This window comes from Ananas comosus, linkage group 19 (genome assembly GCF_001540865.1).
Source record: "Ananas comosus cultivar F153 linkage group 19, ASM154086v1, whole genome shotgun sequence".
Classification (NCBI taxonomy): Eukaryota; Viridiplantae; Streptophyta; class Magnoliopsida; order Poales; family Bromeliaceae; genus Ananas; species Ananas comosus.
The window spans coordinates 4,577,378-4,598,451 of record NC_033639.1 but is presented as its reverse complement, the minus strand read 5'-3'; the positions used below and the strand labels follow the sequence as shown (position 1 = coordinate 4,598,451).

Sequence of the window (21,074 nt, the reverse complement as noted above, 5' to 3'; positions counted from 1 at the left end):
TGGTCCGGCAGACGAAAAGGCGGACCGAATCTGTAAAAATAAAAAAGGTGGTCCGATTTTGCAAAAGTCCAAAATAAGTAGATTTTTTATGCAAATGGGCAAAAAAAAAAAAAAAAAAAAAGAAAAAAGAAAGAATTGATGAGGACATCTCCTTAAAAAAAAATATATAAAATGGTCGGGCACCGATGGGGTCCAATTAACCCAAATAAGGCAACCCTAACCAATGTGTTGAGAACCCTAAGCCACGATCGCCCTTTCTTCCTCCCCCTCTCCCCCTCTCTTTCTCGCTCGCCTCCGCTTCCTCCCTCCTCCGTCACCAACGCTCCTCGGCTCTTCCGCAGCTCCGCTCCGGCGCTCGTTCCTCGTCTGCTGGTTCGCATCTCCGCTCCTCCCCTGCCGGAAGCTCCGAAACTCTGCCCCTCCCCTCGGTCCCATCTTCCTCCACAGAGGTCTTCATCTCTCTCTCTCTCTCTCTCTCGTGCATATCATGTGGAGTAGAATAAAATGGGGGGGTGGGGGCTCTATTAAATTCAATTCAGCAAAGGGTTCAGATAGTTCGATTTAGCATTCATAGCAAAGCGAAGTCATTTTGCTTTTTTTTTTTTTTTTTTTTTTTTTTTTTTTTTTTTTTTTTTTTTTTCAACCATCCATATAAACGTATTATTGTAAGCATTATAAAAATGACTTTTTACTGGACATATTGTAGACAATTGTTTCTCGTCTTGACCCCCTTCCTTCTAATGGCTTTGGTGTAGGAGAAATTAATGTCTCGACCAAATTCATTATGTTTTATTATTTTTATAAATTTAATATTATAGTTATTGAGTAAATTTTTGAACTTTTAAATATGGTTTATAACATTTTAAAAAAATTACATGTTGAAAATTATATGTTTTAAAAAGATGGTCCTTAGTGGATCTAGATGATTGTTTTAACCTTCATCATCATGGGGCAAATTTTCTCGAATTTGAAAATGATAGTGGATATGTGATCTGTGCAGGAATAGCTCTCGACAAAAAGTTCTGTAAGGACGATACACGTACAAATTTAGAGTAGAAGCCTTGTTATCATAAAATGGAATTCATTATACCGATTTCCGTTCCGAACTCTAGTTCCCTCACAACCCAACACTTAAAAATCTACATGTTGAAAATTATAATTTTTACAAACCTATTGCCATTCCAAATTCAATGATATTCGATCTATGATGGAGCAGGTTTGGGCAATAAATCCTTTAGACTTAAGTAGTACATTAACAAAAAAAAAAAAAACATTTGCCCGAACAAAGCCTACTATGAACTATTTTTTGAAAACTCAGTCTTTAGGTAAAACTTCATTCAAATTAATACATTACACCAATATGTAATGTATCGGTCATGCAATCACATTAAAAGGGAAACAAGGTCCTTTATTATGAAGGAAGCATATGATACATAAACACTCTACATGCATCAGATCCTGCGTAGATCCAGGCTACTTACATGGGTTTTGAACACATTCTTAGCTATCGGCTTGGTCATCGGATTGGCCACCATCCTAGTGGTGGAGATATGTCAAAGAAAGACCTTACCAAGTTTAATCATATCTCGAATGTAGTAAAATTGTATGTCGATTTGTTTCGCTCCGCCATGATATTTAGGATCCTCGACATACTTCAAGGCAACCAAATTATCAGAGAACATCTCTACTTGCACATTCGCTCCAGATGCAACGTCGAGGTGCCGGAGAAATCTCCTCAACCATACAGCCTCGTGAACAGCTGTGGTATAAGCGACATACTCCGCCTCCATCATTGATAAGGCAATGCAGCTTTGCATTTTGCTGCACTAGGGAACTGCTCCACTTTTGAGCATAAACACATTGCCTAAGGTAGACTTTCGTTTATCCCTTTTCCGCCCAATCAGCATCACTGAATCCTTTAAATCTCAAGTTCCTACCGTAGAAGCAGAGAATGAGATCACTAGTTTCTTTTAAATATCGAAAATTTTTTTTGACCGCTTGCTAATGAGTAGGTCTTTGGTTGCTTTGGTAATGACTTACCAAGCCAACAACGAAGCAGATGTCTTGGCGAGTACACTTGATTGTATACATCAATCTGCCAATTGCACTCGTATAAGGAATCCTAGCCATCTGTTCCTTCTCCTTATCCATTTTGGGGCACCGATCATGGTTCTAAGTCTGATTTTTTTCAACAAGTGTTAACGGGTTTTGACTGATGTATTCGAAGCCATTCCAGAAGTTTCTTGATGTAGGTTTATTGAGACAAAACAACAAGCCTCTTAGAATGGCCTCAAATAATCTTGAATTTGAGCACATAGATCGTCTTACCATGTCCCTTTTCTTAAAAGTTAGAGGATAACCACTCCTTAATGATGTTGATCAACTCTATGTCGTTTCTAGCTAATAATATGTCGTCGACATAGAGAGATGGAAGCAAAATTTGTTTCTCTGTTTTCTTCATATATACACATCAGTCTTTCTCTACCTTGGACATATTGATAGAGGTGGTAGCTTCATGAAACCTCAAGTACCACTATTCGATGACTGCTTGAGACCTTTCTTGGATCTTTTTACTCGATAGGCTTTATCTTCTTGGCCTTCAAACACAAAAACCATCAGATTAATCCAAATAGATCTATTTTGGTAGTACTCCATTGAGGAAAGCAGTCTTACTTTTTTTTGGAACAATTTCAAATCAAGATGCGCTACTAATGCTAGAATTAGGCGCATTGAAGTAAACCTCATGATAGGGGCAAATGTATTGTAATCCGCCCTTTGCTTCTGTGTGTAGCCTTTATCACAAATTGAGCCTTATACTTGTTCGTCGACCTGTCTACCTTGTGTTTAACTTTCAAGACTCACTTATTTCTAGTGGTTTTGCACTTTGGCGGAAGGTCGACCAACTCCTACACTTTGTTCTTGTTCATGGAGTCTATCTCTTCTTTTATGGTAGGGATCCACTCATTGCTAACAGGTGACGATAGCGCTTCTTCGTAAGAAATAGACTCATCATCATCAAGCGGAGCGCACATAAAAACACTCCCATCAATCTCAAAGTGACGTCGAGAAATATTTCCACGTTTTTTCTATGCATCTGAAGGCTTCAATCCTCAATTTTCAATAGGACACCTATTTGAAGGGGCTCCCACTAGCTGATGGATTCCTATCACTTTCATCATCTATTTTTCGACGCAGTATATTACTTTCTTTGGCAGATAGTGTCGCATCGTCTTGTAACTCATACAAGGAGACGTCTCTGCATACTTCTCTAATGCTCGGGAGATCCTTCTCTAAAATTTCGTATCTTGAGATTCAATGACCACCACTTAGGTGCTCACCCTACATCACGTAGCCCTTTGCATTCTTAAGGTATCTAATTAACACATGCTTGCTCGCTTTAGAGCCTAATTTTTCGAACCTATGTAAAAAGGCATGAACATATCCAATTAAACTCCAAAAGTGCAAATAGTGTAAAGATGGCTTATTGCTACATAACATATATGGAGTGGAAGGCACTGATTTACTAGAGACTCGGTTTAAAATGTAGGCAACAGTTAACAACACATCTTCCCAAAATCTTATGGATAGATTTGTTTACGGCATCATTGACCCAACCATGTATAATGGAGTATGATTTCTTTGTTCAGCAACACCGTTTTTCTGCGATGTGCTAGGAATAGTAAGCTATCTGCAAATGCCTTTTTGCTCACAATATGTCTTGGACTGATCAGACAAATACTCGCACCGACAATCAGTACGAAGCACCGTCACACTTCTTTATAACTGATTCTCGACCTTCGCAATAGTGTCTGAAGCAATATAATGATTCAAAATTGCGATTCAGAACTTCGAGAAAATAGGTACATAGAGCCATAACAAGAATAATCATCAATGAACATGAGAAAATAGCTAGCTCCATGTTGAGCCCTCACGTTCATTGGCTCATAAATGTCTGAATGAACCAACTTTAAAGGAGAGTAGTACGTGTAGTTTAACAAAAGGCTTTCCATGTGCTTTTCCTGCCAAACAAGTTTCACACATAGCTAGATCAACCGTGAGAGCTAGTTGCTCATTGTTGAGCTCATTTCTTGCAGCTTTAAAGTCCCGAGTCATTGCACTCATCACAGGAAGGTGCTCAGCCATGGTGTGCTGCGAGTTCCTCATGTACTAAAAAGTCATATTGAGCTTATCTCACATCTTTGGCAATATCATGGGCTTCAAACTCCCCGATGAGGTCATCCTGCATGGCACTCAATATAGTGTACCTAGCGGTTCTATCCTCATTGAACCACTTGTCATAACCTCCTTATTATGAAGATGCTGTGTAGTGCTACCATCCAGAGGCGACGCCTTTTTAACAGTTAGGTGTTTTAAAACACCCTATTCATTGAGCAAACATTTTATTTTCATGAACCAGATGTTATTTATCTTGCCGTCCAATTTTTCGCCTTAATTTCAATCGGTAATCACATTTATTGAAGCCATTTTACTACATAAAATTGGTAGATTAGGACATCAGGCACATATCGAATAAAAATAAGCATAATAAATATTTTAGCCTACACAACAGAATTGAAAATTTCGCTAAGCTCATAATCATCACACTGCAGGTTTAAACACCCAATTCTGTAAATTTTTAACTTATTAGGAACATATCCTGACTTTACTAAAGGAACTAATGCATTATATATCCCGCAAATATTAAAATATTACCAAGATACAGAGTAATAGATATATGTATAGAAAAATATAAGTACTTATGCCAAAACTTAATCTGAAAAATATTGACGACATGTGAAACACGTTCCTTTACATTACTCGGTCAATATTATAGTTTTTGTGTGGAAAGAAAAACCTACTACAATATCTATTGAATTAGAGTGCATAATTTCATCCTTCTCTAAGGATTGTCGCATACATTAACCTATTTTCTGACAAATTAACGTTATGTTGAAAACCACATGAAAACATAAGTACTTACTCTGAGAAGAGAAAATGCAACTTGCACATAGCAGAAAAACAATTACTCAGCTACACAAGCATAATTAGAGAGCAACGACAAATTAAACTAATTATTAAGCTGCACGAAGAAACTGTTCAAAAGAAATTGATCTACACGAACTAATAAAATGTTCAGTATAGTTGGGTTGTAGAGCAATAGTTCGAGAAGATACAGGTTGCAGGTTCAAATCATGTTGTAGGTCTATTATTTTCCCCTTTTTATTAATAAATCTAATTCGGACCAGCTTGATAGCTTGCGCACTGTAAGCGGGCCAGGTCGGGCTGGGTCGGGTCGGGTCAGGTCCACGTCTTGCGTGGCTGTGCTTGAACCAGGCCGCGTCGGGCCCAATGGCTTGCACAGCCTTGCGAGCGGCTTGGGCTGGGCCGGGCCCAACATGTCTGCATTGGTGGGCTTGGGCAGGACCCAGCCAACCGTGCAACTGCGCGCGGGTGGGGACGTGCCTGGCTAGGCCTGCGCAGCTAGACAGTAATCTCTTTCTTTTGAGAAAACAATAAATAGTAAGAAAAAAAAAGAATATATCTACAAATCTGATTTTTGCTAAAAAACAAGTATTGTCGGAAAGTTTACGAAAAACTCCTCCAATCCTCATAGTCCTCCAATCCTCAAAAATTTCATAATCTAATCTAGTAACATCTATCAATAAAACTCTAAAAGAGTTCAATATGGTAGAGTTTCGTACCTCATAAAAAGTGAATCCTAACAAAATATTGTAGATCTAATCTACAATTTTAGGGTTACAGGACGTGTAAATAAGTTTATGGTAAACGATTCACCACGAGATACAATGAATGAAACTTACAAGAAAATAATTAAGACCTTTTCTATATTAATAGATTTAAAAGCATTGTAGATAAACCAAAAACTAATCGATCACCAAAATGACCTATACACAAAAATAGATCTCCGCAAATAGGTAGATCAACATTTAAGGCAAAAACGAGTAAAAGTGCTTTGATATCATTTGGTGGAAAATTAACCGACGTAAAAATATCATACTTAACGGTAGTTCCAGCGGAAGAACTTGTCGGATCATCGCCCTCGTCTTACGGCCTTCTGGATCTTTGATCGGACTTGTGTCGAGATCTCTATGCTAGATCGTCGTGGAAGGCTACTAGAGTCTCCACAATTATCCACCCTCTAAAAGCATGAGAATGTAGGTGGAAATCCCAGAGAAAATGTAGAGAAAGAAGAGAAGAAAGAGGAATTTCCTTTTTTTTTTTTTTAATTTCACATGTCAAAATTGAGAGAAGGGGTTTTTATATATAGATATTAGGATCCCTTAAAATGTTCTAATTCTCACATAAAGCTTAGGACTAGAATATTTATTAAGATATTCGTTAGGAAATATTTTTTTTTTAACAAATAAGATATATAATTTATCTTTATCCTTAACTTATTAGGATAATTCCTAATCCACATTCCATGTGGGTTGGGTTGAAATAGAACCAGCCAATGTGGATACATCACATGGCTACAATTTACTTGACGTAAAACTTTCTTTGTGAAATTATGATTTTCATGTGAAATAGAAAATTTAATTTAAATATTGAATCACATAATTTTGGCTTCTCTTGAGATAAATCTTGGCTTTGCCTTTGAATGTGACTACCTACATACCTTGGAACTTGCATTCCAATTTTTAATAAAGATCCGTTGTTTGAGTTTCCGAAGAATAGTTAGGAACTCTTCGAGTTTTCAAAGAATAGTTAATGAACTCTTGTTTGAGTTTCCAAAGAATAGTTTGTAGTGCTAAATTCAGCATTTTTATCTTTATAATTGCACTATTTGGTACCCATAGTGGTTTTTGTCTTTATGTTTTCAGTTGTTGTATCTTAAATCAAATTAGTCATCCTTTTGTCTCATCTTGTAGGGTAATAGAGGGATACTTTTACGACAGTCAGTGGTTTTTATTAGCAATCTCTTCTTCCTGTTGCTTTGGTATTTCAAATTACAAAGTTAGATTAAGGTGTCACTGGGTACCCTTGCTGTTTTCTTTTTTCTTTCTTTCTTTCTTTCTTTCTTTCTTCGAATGCCAATTCTATACTATTGGATGCGTAGACGTCTCTATCTATCTTTGTTGGTTAGCTTGCACTGATGGATGAGGAATGACACCTTCAGACATGAAGAAGCAGAAAAAAGTTACCAATAAGTTTTTGCATTTCGTTTCCAAACAAAACTTGTCAATCTGTCATTCACCAGCACGCTCCCTTGCATAATACATACATCCAGAAAAGTAAGGAAATGACAATGGTAGCAAGTTAAACCAAAAGAACTCATGCTGTTTCATAAAGGAACAACCACAGCTCTGATTTATAAGATATCGTCATGCTGCGACATGCCATCCTCTGTTCTTAATTAGTATTATCATTATAATCACCTATTTCATTGCTCATTTGCTGCAATTGTTTTAACTTTTTCATAGTACATCATCTATGGATATGTGCATTTTTATTTATTCATCTTGGATTAACAAGATCTGCTATATTTATAGGTCCAGTTCTAAGCATTATGGGAAGCAAAGGACGTATGCCTTCTCAACCTCGGCGGCCATTTCCGGGTCCTGGTGTGCTGCATCCAGACCCATTTGGTCCTGGGATCCGCCCGCCGCCTGGGCCCTTTGCATTTGATTTGTTGCCTCCCCCTGAAATTATGGAGCAGAAGCTTGCTGCGCAGCATATGGAGATGCAAACTCTCGCAACCGAAAACCAAAGGCTCGCAGCTACCCATTCATCGCTAAGACAGGAATTAGCTGCTGCTCAGCAGGAATTACAGAGATTGCACGCTCACATGGATGCTGTAAAAGCTGAGCAAGAGCAACAGATGAGGGCTCTAATGGATAAGATGGCGAAGATGGAAGCCGACCTAAAATCTTCCGAACCTGTTAAAGTTGAGTTGCAACAAGCCCATGCAGAAGCCCAAAGGTTAGTTGTCACCAGACAGGAGCTAATGTCGAAAGTGCAACAGCTGAATCAGGATCTGCAGAGGACCCATGGTGATGTTCAGCAAATCCCGGCTTTGATGACCGAATTGGATGCACTTAGACAGGAGTACCAACATTGCAGGTCTAAAGTTCTTTCTTTTGGAAAGTTTATTATTCAATTTTTCTGGTTCCATATGATGTTGGTTTTTCTCAAAATTGTATACATGGTTTTTTCAATCCGCAGAGCTACATATGACTATGAGAGGAAAATTCGGGTTGACCATTTTGAATCACTTCAAGTAATGGAAAAGAATTACATTTCAATGGTGAGAGAGGTGGAGAAGCTACGTGCTGAGCTGACAAATGCTACTAAGCTGGATAGAAGTGGCACCAATGCTTTTGGTATGATCTCTCCCTCTTTGGTTCTTTCTTACTTCACAGAGGTAGTGATGGTGGTCCTTATGGTTCTCATTTGAATTGAGCTTCATGGTTAGATATTGTTATGAATAGGTGGTGGGCCATATGGCTCCAATGCTGCAATGAAGGAGAATGAGTCATCTACCCATCATTCTGTTGGACAAAATGCTTATGAAGATGGCTACGGAGTTCCACAGGTGAGCATCTTTTTCCATCGCTTTTTGTGTAACCAGTGATTTTTTATAGCTTGAACTACTTTTGAATCTATATTTGTTTCCGTTCTTATTCCTTGTGAGAGATTATCCAAGATTCAGAGTGAACCCCTGCAACAACTGTATTCTCACCTTTCATGATTGCTATACCACCTTTAATGCTTTCAGGAGCTCTTTGTGCTTCTGATCCCAACATCTTTTCCCGTAATTTTAAAGCGCATCATCTAATTTTGAGTGTACGAATCCCATCGCTGGGCTTTTTCTATTAGTAAGCTGTTTTAAGAGTTCGTTGTTGCGCTCAGATACATTAGTGCATATATTTAATCTTACTGCTTTAGTGGGCTAATTGATGACACCATGGAAAGAAAATACATTGTTTCCCCTGTATTCAAGGAGTTTCTGTGAACCTGCAATAGCAATTTGTATGATTTTATGTATCATCCTGTTTTCAAGCTCTTAGCAACTTAAGTAAATTCCCTCTATCTCACACTGTTTGTCTTTAGTTTCCAGTGTCTCAGTTCTTCTCGCTTTATACATTCTGTTTTGTAAGAGAAAACATTTCTGTTGTGAAACAGGCACACGGGCCTTCGGGTGCTGCTGCATATGGTGGAAACCCGGCCGTAACTGCAGCACCAGCCAGGCCTGGATACGATGCCTCCCGTGCTGGCGGCTATGATGCTGCCAGGTCTGGAAGCTTCGAGGCCCCCAGAGGCATGGGCGGCTACGAGTTTGAGGCCTCTAAAGCTTCTGCCTATGATGCTTCGCGAGGAGCTCAGGGGCCCGGAAACAATGCTTCTTCCCATCATGGGTCGATCGCACAAGCACCATCTCCTTACGGAGCAACACAGGCACTGGCGGCCCCCTATGGTCCTGCTCAGGGACCCCTGGCGGCGGCACACTATGGGTTGGCCCAGCTTGGTGGCCCAGCGGTGGCACAATATGGGTCGGCACAGCTTGGTGGGCCTGCCCAGGGCCAGGCAGCTGCATCACCTTATGGATCGGCACAACTCGGTGGGCCGGCTCAGGGCCCAGCGGCAGCGGCATTGCATTATGGGTCCGCACAGCCTGGTGGACTGGGTCAGGGCCCTGCGGGTGCACCACATTATGGATCTGCACAGCCTAGTGGGCCAGCTCAAGGCACGGTTGGCGCCAAGTATGGTTCTGCACATGCTGCTCCGAGCTATGGATCGGGGCAGACCCCGACTCGGTCAGGAGCTGCGTATGAAGCTCCTCGTGGCAATGCTGGACGGAGATAAAAGATTCTTGTAAGATCCAGTCAGGTGTTCCCGATTGACGCACGAAGTCAAGTGAAGCTCGAACGAACGCTATGGGGTTTTGCTTGTTTTCGGAGCCCCTCCTGAGGGTATGATGTATGCTTCTCTAATCATCATCCTGAAGTCTTTTGCTTGTTTTGTAACAACCTAACGGCGAGAATGATTGGGGGTAGGGAGCAGCATGAGTTTCATTTATCATTTTGTAATTCAATGTTAATATTCCTCTACCTATCAGTTTCTGAACTGTTTGCTGTTTGCTCTAGTGTAGCTTTTGGGTTGCAGTCAGCCTGTTTAATTCGTCCGTCGTGGTGGTGACTTATTTTCCACTCAGGGTGAACTAAAAAAATTCTGCTGAAAATTATTTTTTCCGTGTTCTTTGTTTAGTAGGAAGTTGATGCCTTTCGAACTGTAGTTGTTTCACTTTTTGTGTTTGCTCTCGATCTCCACTTTTGAGGAAATTAAGGGTGAGAAAGTGAAATTTTGGTGCAAGTAATGGCATCCTTCATGAGCAAGCGCAAGTATCGTTAAGCGTAGTTACGTTATTTCATCACTTGTTTTATTTTAAATTCATCCCGTACGAGTCAGCTCCCTCTACTCATTCACTTTTCATAGAAGAAAAAATAGTTAGAATAATAATATTTGTGCAAAATTATTTGCCTAAACTTCGTTTAAATATTTAGGGAATTTAGGATTAGGGGATTTATGGTGAAACAAATTAATATTGGTAATACCTTAAAATCATTTAAAATGTGGCCGATAAGTCCCCAACAAAACAAAATATGGAGTGTGGCGGAATTTCACTTTCATGCTTGTGACCTTCATCTAAACACAATCAGCAGAAGAGAAAGTTCCACTTTACAGAAACTGAAAATTTCACAGCATTCGAGTTCTACAATAAGTAACTTCATCGATACAATAATTAACATACACTCATTAGGAGAACGTGTGCAATTTGGTGCTAGGTACATATATATCTATATATGCCATAGATTTGTGTGCTTGGAATATTCCGTGGTTCCCAAATCCCAACCAGATACGGATTTGGATTTATTAGGTGAGTAGATAAATGTCACCAAAATCTCCCATCTCACCTGGTTTTAAGGTTTTTCCCTTTCATTTTGTGGGCAAATCATAAGCTGCTAACCAATAATAATAATAATAAGAAAAAAAAAGAAGAAAAGAATAGAGAAGTTTACAAGTACTGCTTAGGTCTCTTCTTACATTATAGTTGTTTTGTTTTTGTGTTTCCTAAACAAATTTCGTGCAAATGGAGTCTGTAGCCTGATTATAGAATTCAATTGGCATTTCTATTTATTATTTTTCTTGAAGAAAGATGAGACATTAATAAAAGGAGGTGTCGGGTGCATCATTAAGTTAATAAATAATGGGGGTGTTTGGACTAACATTTTGAAAAATAATGTTAGGTTCAAAAGTGATTTTCGGCCCAATAAAGCGTTTGCCAACCTTGTTTTCAAAATATGATTCTTATTTTAGAATTATTTTTCTGATTTTCGAAGCCCAAAATCAGAAACAGCTAAAAGCTGCTTCTTGAAATCTAATTTTGATTTTAGACTCAAATTTTAAATTTTTATTTTTTTTAGTTTTTTTTATTTTCGATTCAAGGATTTAATTTGAATTTAATTTTAAATTTTGATTTTTAAATTTATTTTTGAATTTCTGAATTTCAAATTTTAAAATTAAAATTTTAAACTTACATATTAATTTTTAAATTTAAAATTTAAAATTCAAATATCAAATTTTAAAATTTAAAATTCAAAAATTCAAATAAAATTAAAATTTTCAAATTTGAGAATTTAAAATTAAATTTATATGTTTTTTCAAATTACAAATTTCAAAATTTTAAAATTCAAATTTTAAATTTAAAATTTTAATTCTAAAATTTAAAATTTTTTAAAAATTTTAAATATTCAAATTTTAAATTTTTAAACTTTTAAATTTTAAATTTTAGATTTTATATTTAAATTTTCAATTTGCAAATTTCAAATTTTAAATTTCAAATTTCAAATTTTAAATTTCAAATTATTAAATTTCAAATGTCAAATTTCAAATTATTAAATTTCAAATGTCAAATTTTAAATTTATATTTTAAATTTGAAATTGTAAATTTTAAAATTTTAAACTTCAAGTTTATTTTTAAAATTAAAATATCAAATTTTAAATTTTGTACAAATTTTACATTTTTATTAAAATTTTAAATTATTTTAAAATAAAAATTTTTAAAAATATTATTATATGCAAACATCGAAAAAAAAAAATTTTCCAACAACTTTACAAAATCACTTAAAAAAATTGCTTTATATAAACTCAGCCAAACGCTGTACAGATTTTAACCAAAATCATTTCTCCAAACCAAAATCAATTCTAAAAAAATCACTTTTCTAGAATCTAGGGCAAATGGGCCCAATAGTACGAATAAAAATTCTACGTAAGAATGAATTCTAAGAGTAGCGCTACAGGTATACCCCAGCATGGAGTGTACATCTTATACCATTGTGATCCAATTGCTGAAAATTATTTAAATTTTTTTATTCAAAAAAATAGTTATTACCTTCATACTCTCCCAGCTTCTCACCTTTTTTTCTTTCTCTCTCTCCCTCCATATCTTTCGCTTTTTTCCCTCTCTCTTTCCTCTATCTTTACTCCTCTCTCTCTTCCTCCATCTTTTGCCGAACTCCTCTTGCGTTGTGGCCATCGTGAATCTCTTAATTCTCCTCCCCTATTTTCGACTGGAATTCTCAGCCCTCGTTTGCGCGTTCTGCTCCCCCATCTCCAGCTGGGATCTTAGGCCCTATCTGCCGATACACTACGCACAATAGCCGCCTCCCCTGTGAGTAAAATTTTATTTTCTTTTCTTCAATTTGAACTCATTACTTCATTTAGTGTTCTGATAAAATATGCCTATCGCCATCTCACACTAAATGTCACACCCCGCCCCGAGACCGCTACCAATTTGGCACGGTTCGGGCGCGCCGGGCGGACCGCCGAACGGACAGCACCTCCCCTGTCCGCCCAAGGCTAAAGCGACGAGATTGTGTACATCAAGTTCCCAGGAAAACACTTGAATATATAAATACACAATCATTCAACAACTAGCGAGAGCACAAACAGTGCTGAACAATATGAGAGCAAGCATCACAAGTAGAATCATACAAGTGAATAAAAGAGAGGAATAAGCTAACTATTAGATCACATTTGACATTCATCATTTACATCCATTCAATCTTTAGTACATCTTGATTACATTTAAGCTTCCAAAATATAACATAAGGGTTACAAATTAGCTTCCAAAATATCTCACACCTATACATCATCTACTCTCAAAAGTATAGGTAATCTAATGCAAAATAGGAAGGTATGCTACCAACTCTAGGGTGCTAAGCCCTTACCACGATCACCTGCCGGTCCGCTCTCACGTGTACCTGTACCCCAAAACCACACGGGGTGAGAACTATATAAATATAGTTCCCAGTGGGTTCGGCCGCCGACTCCGTCGATCTTCCCACTAGGTCTAAGCTGGCACAGATAGATAGATAGAGAGATATATAGAAATAAACAACTACTATATCTACTATGCCACAAAATGCAAGGAATGCATGCAATATCATTTATCATGCTAGTATGCTTTAACATTGGAATGAATACAAATACAACATAGTTATGTAACTCTCTAACATATACTATGTCTAATCATGGTATGAATGCAAATTTGCTTAGGCAATTCATGTCAATACCCAATCTATTAGGTTACCCTGCCTAAGATCTCAAACCACGCAGGTGAAGAGCTACCCCGCTCTTGTCTCACCCGTCTCACAACTCTAACACTACAGGTAGAGAGCTACCCCGCTCTTACCCGACTCGTGTTGAATGCTATAGCTAAAAGAGCTACCCCGCTCTTTGCCCAACTCAGATCTCAAGTCCTATAGGTGAAGAGCTACCCCGCTCCTCGCCCAACTCATACTCAAATGCCTAAGGGCAAGAGCTACCCCGCTCTTCGCCCCGACTCTAACTCAAACTCATAGGTCAAGAGCTACCCCGCTCATAGGTAAAGAGCTACCCCGCTCATNATTGTTTTCTTTCGCTGCAAGAACACATTTTTAGAGATTGTAGAATGCTGTCTATATATTATAACTTTAGAAGTACTGTTCCTATACATTATGTACATTTTTTTTCGATTTTGATAAATATTTTGCTCCTTTATCATTATTCTAATTTTGTATTCAAACTAAATATGGTGTGTTCGGCTACCAATTTTTTAAATATCTAGGCACACTGATAACTTTAGTTGATGATTTTTGAGATGGATGACGAAATAAGCTATCATGTCACAAATGTAAATAGTTCAGTACCAGAAATTGGAATGCCTTTCAATAATTTGAAAATAGCTTTTGATTTCTAAAAGTATTATGCACAACAATTAAAATTTTGAATTTTAAAGAGGTCTACTAAAATAACTGATGGCAATACTACGTATGTAATCATCGCACGTTCTTGTCAAGAAAAAGTGCATCAGATCGTGAGTAATCTTTATCCTTGTCCATCGATAGCAAAGACGGACTGTTCTGTAAGGATAAATGTGGTAATAAATTTGAATTCATCTTGTGTAGAAAGCAAAATTAAACTTGAGCATAATTATGCCCTAAGTCCTCATAACTCTAGACTTTTTTTTTTCTACAATCGAGTTATAGATCGAAGCACTAAAAGGCAGCTTGATCTTAATGATCGTGCCGGAATCAGATTGAATAAAAGTTTCAATTGTTGTTGAGACAAGTGGATATGAAAATTTAACATTTAGAGAGAAAGACGCTCGTAACTATATCGATAAAAACCGCCAGTTATGACTTAGTGAAGTTGATGGCACAACTATTTGTCATAATTTTTGAAGCATGCAAAAAAGGAAGGCAAATTTTTTCTATGCCATAGATCTAGACGATGATTCTCGGATTTGCAATGCATTATAAGCAGATGCTCGAAGCAGAGCAGCCTATGAATGTTTTGAAAATATAATTACTTTCGACTCGACAGATCTAACAAATAAATACTACATACAGTTTGCTCCTTTCGTGGGAGTTAATCATCATGGTCAGTCAATCTTCTTGGGATGCGGCCTGCTCTTTGCTGAAGATACATATTCATTTGTATAGTCTTTTTGAATTGGTTGTCATGTATGCTCGATCGTGCCCCTAAAACAATAATCACCGATCAAGACAAAGCAAAAATGCTATAGCACTGGTCTTTCCTGATACTCGGCATTGATGGTGTTTATGCCACATAACAAATAACATATCGGAGTAGCTAAGAAGCTATAGTGAATATCACTCAATTAAGAGTATTATGATGGAAGCTATTTATGAATCACTAATAGAAGTTGAATTTGAGCAAAAAAAGTAAAAGAATAATAATTTGTTACGAACTTAAAAATAATGAATGATTGTCAGGCCTATACAAGGAGAGATGTAAGTGGGTGCCAGTTTATGTGAAGGATATATTTTGGGTTGGAATGTCCACGACATAGCGAAACGAAAGTATGAATTTATTTTTTGATGGATATGTGAACTCAAAGATTTCGTTAAAATAATTCGTTAAGCAGTATGAAAGTGATGTAAAGAATAAAGCTGAAGAAGAAATAGAATTATACTACAAATCATTCAGCTCAGTCATCCCGATACTATGCATTTGAGAAGCAATTTTAAGATATATACACCATTGCAAAATTTAGAGAATTTCAGGCATAGTTGAAGTAATTTAATATGAGACATCTTTACTATCTTCGAAAGGGCACTGCGCATTCTTATCTAGTTAATGAGTATGGTGATGGAGGAAAAGATATAGTCTTCATAGTATATTTTGATGAGTGTAGCTTCCTAATAAGTTGTATTTGCTGTTATTTTGAGTACAATGGTATTTTATACTGATATTCAATTGTCGTCCTAGTTTATAGAAAGTTGATGATTGTCCTAAATTCTTACATACTAAAACAATGGTGGGAGAACGTCAAACGGCGATATACCCGGATTGAAAGCATGGCATAAGAACTTAGAGAGTGCCTCTGAAATTAGTGATATGAAGAAGTATCTAGTCATATTTATAACATTGCGAACATAATTTCTAAGTCCAATGAGAAATGTGAAGTAGCGTTACGTACGTTGTAAGATTTGAAGACTAAATTGAAAAACACTTCATCATCCAAAGGGAGCAATGATGTCGAATGTTCGCAGATTGAACTAACACCTTCTAAAGCTGGTCGAATTTAGAACTAACGACCGAAGAGTACTGAGCCCCTATCAGTTCGCAGTAAGGGCCACCTACCAAGCAAAAAAAAGAGTCAATGACTAAAGCTATACGAAGGTTGAAGATGAAAGCCAATAAGCAAGAAGTATATCTCCACCTACGTAATCAATTATTGTTGGCTTCTAATTTATAGTAGATGACAATAATTGATATTTTCTGATATATTTCAATATGTTAGATAATTAGGGACATGATATATCGCGGTGAATGTTCCATCTATAATCGTGTTTCATCATCACACTCGGCCTCCTCCCAATAGTGTGTAAATATTTTGTACTTTTTTTATGCATTTAATTTTCTTAATTCTGGATATATAGTTCGATTTTACTATTTTCTTCTTGTAATTTTCAATATTTTATTCTTTGGCACCAACTGGTTTATTAAAATAGGTTTATCTGCGAAGGCCTACGATTAACAATTCATCGTCAAGCGACTTACCTTATGGAATTGGTGTACATAGCGACCCAGCCATTATTGTAACAGTATTATTAATTAAATTTATGATAGACTATCATTTAATATTATTTTGTCGCATATACAAGCACTCTAATTTAATTTTGGCTAAATTACAGAAAATCCCCATGTCAATACCCGCTTTTTCACTTTCCCCCGTCGTTCAAAAACCTATACTTTGCCCTATTGAAAAATAAAAAATATTCACTTCGCCCCCGCCGTCAGTATTCTGTTAGGTCTATTTATATCTTTTTTCTATACTCAAAATACCCTTGAAACCCTTATCAATGCCCATACACAAGCCTTCGGCCGCTGCCTCGCCTACCATCGCCGCCTCGCCCTTGCCCACCCTTCTGTCCATACCCAAACACATGCTCTCGCCCTCCTCCGCCACTGGGATGAGTAACATTGGGGAGGAAATCAAGAAGATGAGGGCAATTTGGTCATTCTGTCACACCGTACACCCTGTGGGTCAAATTGTAGGTTTTTAAATGACGGGAGAAAAGTGAAGAAGCGGGTATTGATATAAAAGTTTTATGTAATTTAGCCTTTAATTATTGTTTCTTTATGTGAGACATGTTGGGTCCTAAAAATATATCCATATCGTCAAATCTATCATGTACTCTCATATAGTGGATATAAGTCAGAAATCAATAAATCAGAATCCGACTGCTTGTATGCATATGCCACACTCAATTCACTTGCAACAGGAATTAACAAATTCTCAATAAAATCCATATATGCGTATCTATGTTTGGCTTTAATTTGATCTGATTAACTTTTTAAACAGTTGCACGAAGGGGAGATATCGTAAAAACAATAATTTCGGCATAGCGGAGGAGGATCGGCCAATGGAAAGCAACGACAAGTGCATTGACTGTACTATTACAACATTGAGAATTGATCTGCATTGTACATACTTGACCAAGAGTTTTGAACTATATAATAGTGATTTAACACTTTTTCTATATTTTCTTGCTGCTATTGTAGCTTTGCATATAAGATTGGGAGCAATTGTAATGACATATATTTCTCGTATCTGGAAGTATGAATGTTCTTCTTTCCTTTTTATTTTTTAACTACTGCATGTATTTTATGGTGAATCGATCTGTGTTGTAAGCTTATACACATTATATATTTTTCTATATTTAAGATGCTCCATATTTCATTCTGCTTGTACTTATTTATCTCCTGATATTGTATAGGTGTTGTTTGACAAGATTCTGCTGTTGGGGTAGTCGCGTACTCTAATATTAATCCAAGTGGTGAATGGGTTGCAATATACATGTATGAAACATCCTAAAATGATATTTGGTACACTTATAGTTTCATATATAACTATCATATTTGGCAGAATAATGAATGGCTACTTGTTAATACATTTGGAACACCTATAGGTCAAATTGTATAAACTTAATGAAAAACTTAGATAGTTAACAACCATATGACTGTTGAGAAAAATCAAAACCTATGTAAATGTAGGTGATGCATTTATTCTCTGGATCTACAGACAATGCTTTACCTTCTTGAGGTGTCAAAATACTGCACGTGTTAATCTGCATGATTAGACCTACCACTGGCTCACATCAATATTTTGTATTTCATCTATAATATAGTGAAAGGTGTATCTGGGACCACCATAGACAATCCATTTCTATAAGAACAAGTCATGAAGAATTGTGTGGCGTTCGATGTATTCTCCCATCCCAACACCTTTATGGGTGTTAATAGTGTATTGTCAAATATGACAGTTTCGTTTTTGACCTAAAGGTATATATATGTATTAATATGCTACTTTTGGCAAACCTATATAGCATATGGGTACACTAATACCGAGATGAAGTACAATACTCAATGACTTGCCCTGCATGATAAAACGTGACGGCTATAGATTAGCCAATGTTCACCTATAAAATGATAGCGAATACCTATATATTTCAGTAACATGTCTTCTCTTGCAAGTTAGTACTTGCTTTGATTTGATCCCTCCCACAGGTGCAGATAATGCCGGTATCATGCATGTAGATACTGCTATTACATGGCAGTAAATAACTTAATGCCTGTTTTATGAATAGTTTCTTTATCTCACACCCCACCATTATGTAGTGCGTCCTTTACTTCTTATATATAAGTAGTAATCATATCTAATTAACTCTAACTCTTCTTGTCCAAGTATGTATAATTGGTCCGTTTGAGTTAAATATTATTGTTCTGTATGACCTTACAAAAGTGCAACAATCTATATATAGGTGTTTCTTTATCATACATAGCAGCTTTTTAGTGTGATGCCAAATACTATCAGGACCAACCAAATACGGCCTCACCGTTTGTAGTATACCGAACTTCTAAAGTTATGAAGTTACGGAGTATGCTAGGTTAGAGAAGCTATTGGAATGGTTCCGGTGAAGTCCGGGAGTATTCGGGCGTTTTCGGTGCGCGTCGAGCGCGAAAGCGGGACCCGAAAGACTATGTTGGACCATGAGCTAAATCCGACATTAGCGTGGATGAAAAGATGATGTAAATCTCGAAAACATGTTTTGAGAATCTCGGTGCGATTTGAAATGAATCGGAGGCCATACGAGCGAAAACGAGCGAAACGGAGAAGAAACGGAAAAAGGCTGAAAATTTGGCTGTCCTAAAAGGCTGATTTTCTGGACCTACGTGGTCCGGTCCCTCAGCCAAGGACCGGTCCTCCGGGTCCGGTCCTTCAAGCAAGGACCGGTCCCCGTAGCCCGAAAATGCCCTGCGTGGGCTGTGCACTAATTGCATTGTTGAGGGGTCTTCTTGCAATTTTTGCATTAGTGGAGGCTATATGAGGGGTCTAGGGTTGGTTTTCTCTCATTTCCCTCACCACCCAACCCTAACACACATCTCTCTCTCTCTAAAGCTCTCTCTCTCTCTACAAGGAAGGCAAGAGAAGGAGAGGTTGGTGGAGAAAAAGACTAAGTGGAGCTTCTTCTTCTCTACTTCCTTGGTCCATTAGAGCAAGCTTGAGGTAAGCTTCTTGATAGCAACCATGGTAGCTTTCTAGAACGTGGATTTTAATCTCTAGAATTGGTTTATTTGGAATCCTAGCATGTTAAATAGGTGATGAATGCTAGAATCTAGAGATTAAACGGTGGATTTTGCAATAGTTGCAAACTAGGGCTCCGAAATGGGATTTTGTGAAACGATAGAGTTTGTTCTAAATTGAACCTATATAAATCTAATTGCTAGGTATTCTGACGCGCTGGTGAAGTCGGTTCGGCGATCCGACGAACCTATGAGGAGATATTGCTGAAAAAGGGGTTTTCGGCTTCGTTTCCACTTGGAGGGCCGAGGCGGCGACTAAAAATTACGAAATTGGATTCGTGGGCTCGCGGCATCAAGTTATAGATCTATAAAATCCAAGGCCGCGAATTGACGCATGGTTGGTGAGAAATTGCAAGATCGGGCCGATCCGAACAACGAGTGCCACGGGAGGCCGATTGCAAGTGACGACAAGCAATCGGAGCGCGATAATAGGTGAGGGGTGTCATCCCGAAGCAACTAGGCTTCCTTCTATGTCCGAGTTAGAATTGTTGATCATGTTTCATATATTGTTCTTATGCATTATAGGATCTATGTATAGTTGCATTTCTACATCCTTGCATGCATGTCTAGTAGTGTAGCATTGTGGGCTCGACACTTAAACCTAGAATGCATGAGGATTAGGATTGTGACATGAGATTCTATAGTGATAAGAAAATGGTGAACTCGGACTTGATGATAAAAACTAGTGACTTGTGAACTAGAGTAGTGGAAACACTTATAACGAGAATGAGTGGCATGTAGATAATGTGGAATACATGACAAGTGGCATGGGACCTAGTGTAGATGCAACACTTGACACAAGTCATGATGTGTGACATGAGACACTTGACATGGACCTAGGGATAGGTGGATTCCCTAGTTATGAATGGTTGTATGAGAACTTAGTGTAATTGAGACACTATGGCATCAAATATAGAGATAGTTGAATTCCCTAGGGTGAGTTGATTAGTGTGGTTGAGACGCTTGACATCGACCTAGGGATAGGTGGATTTCTGAGTGTTTGTTAACCCTAGTTGACTGGGTATCTCAGTTGGCGAGGATTGGATTATACTCACATAGTCTGTTTTGAGCTTGGGGGGGTTGCTCCACACAAGCAGTGCACTCCGGAGTTGTCACACGAGCGGGGTAGCTCATCAGGTGGGATACGAGCGGGGTAGCTCCTCACCCATTGGACTGGGACGTGAGTCGGGCGAAGGGCGGGGTAGCTCTTCACCTATGAGATTTGAGCGGGGTAGCTCTTTACCTATGAGATTTGGGATCTGAGTCGGGCAAAGAGCGGGGTAGCTCTTTACCTGTGACATTTGAGATATGGGCCGGGTGAGTCAAGGGCGGGGTAGCTCTTCACTTGCAGGATTTGAGATCTAAGTCATGGCATAACCTTCGGGTTAGCCAAG

General features: G+C 37.8%; 1 protein-coding gene across 2 annotated transcripts; it reads left to right on the top strand.

Moving 5' to 3' along the window:
• LOC109725037 (protein FLX-like 2) lies at positions 213–10,229 on the top strand. Of its 2 annotated transcripts, none has more exons than XM_020254086.1 (5): positions 213–449; positions 7,521–8,085; positions 8,188–8,345; positions 8,454–8,557; positions 9,148–10,229. In XM_020254086.1, the coding sequence occupies exons 2-5, from the start codon at positions 7,532–7,534 to the stop codon at positions 9,826–9,828; spliced, it is 1,497 nt and encodes a 498-aa protein (XP_020109675.1). In that variant the 5' UTR covers positions 213–449; positions 7,521–7,531; the 3' UTR covers positions 9,829–10,229. The 2 variants fall into 2 exon arrangements, with proteins under 2 accessions (XP_020109675.1, XP_020109674.1); XM_020254085.1 differs by having other exon boundaries at positions 7,515–8,085.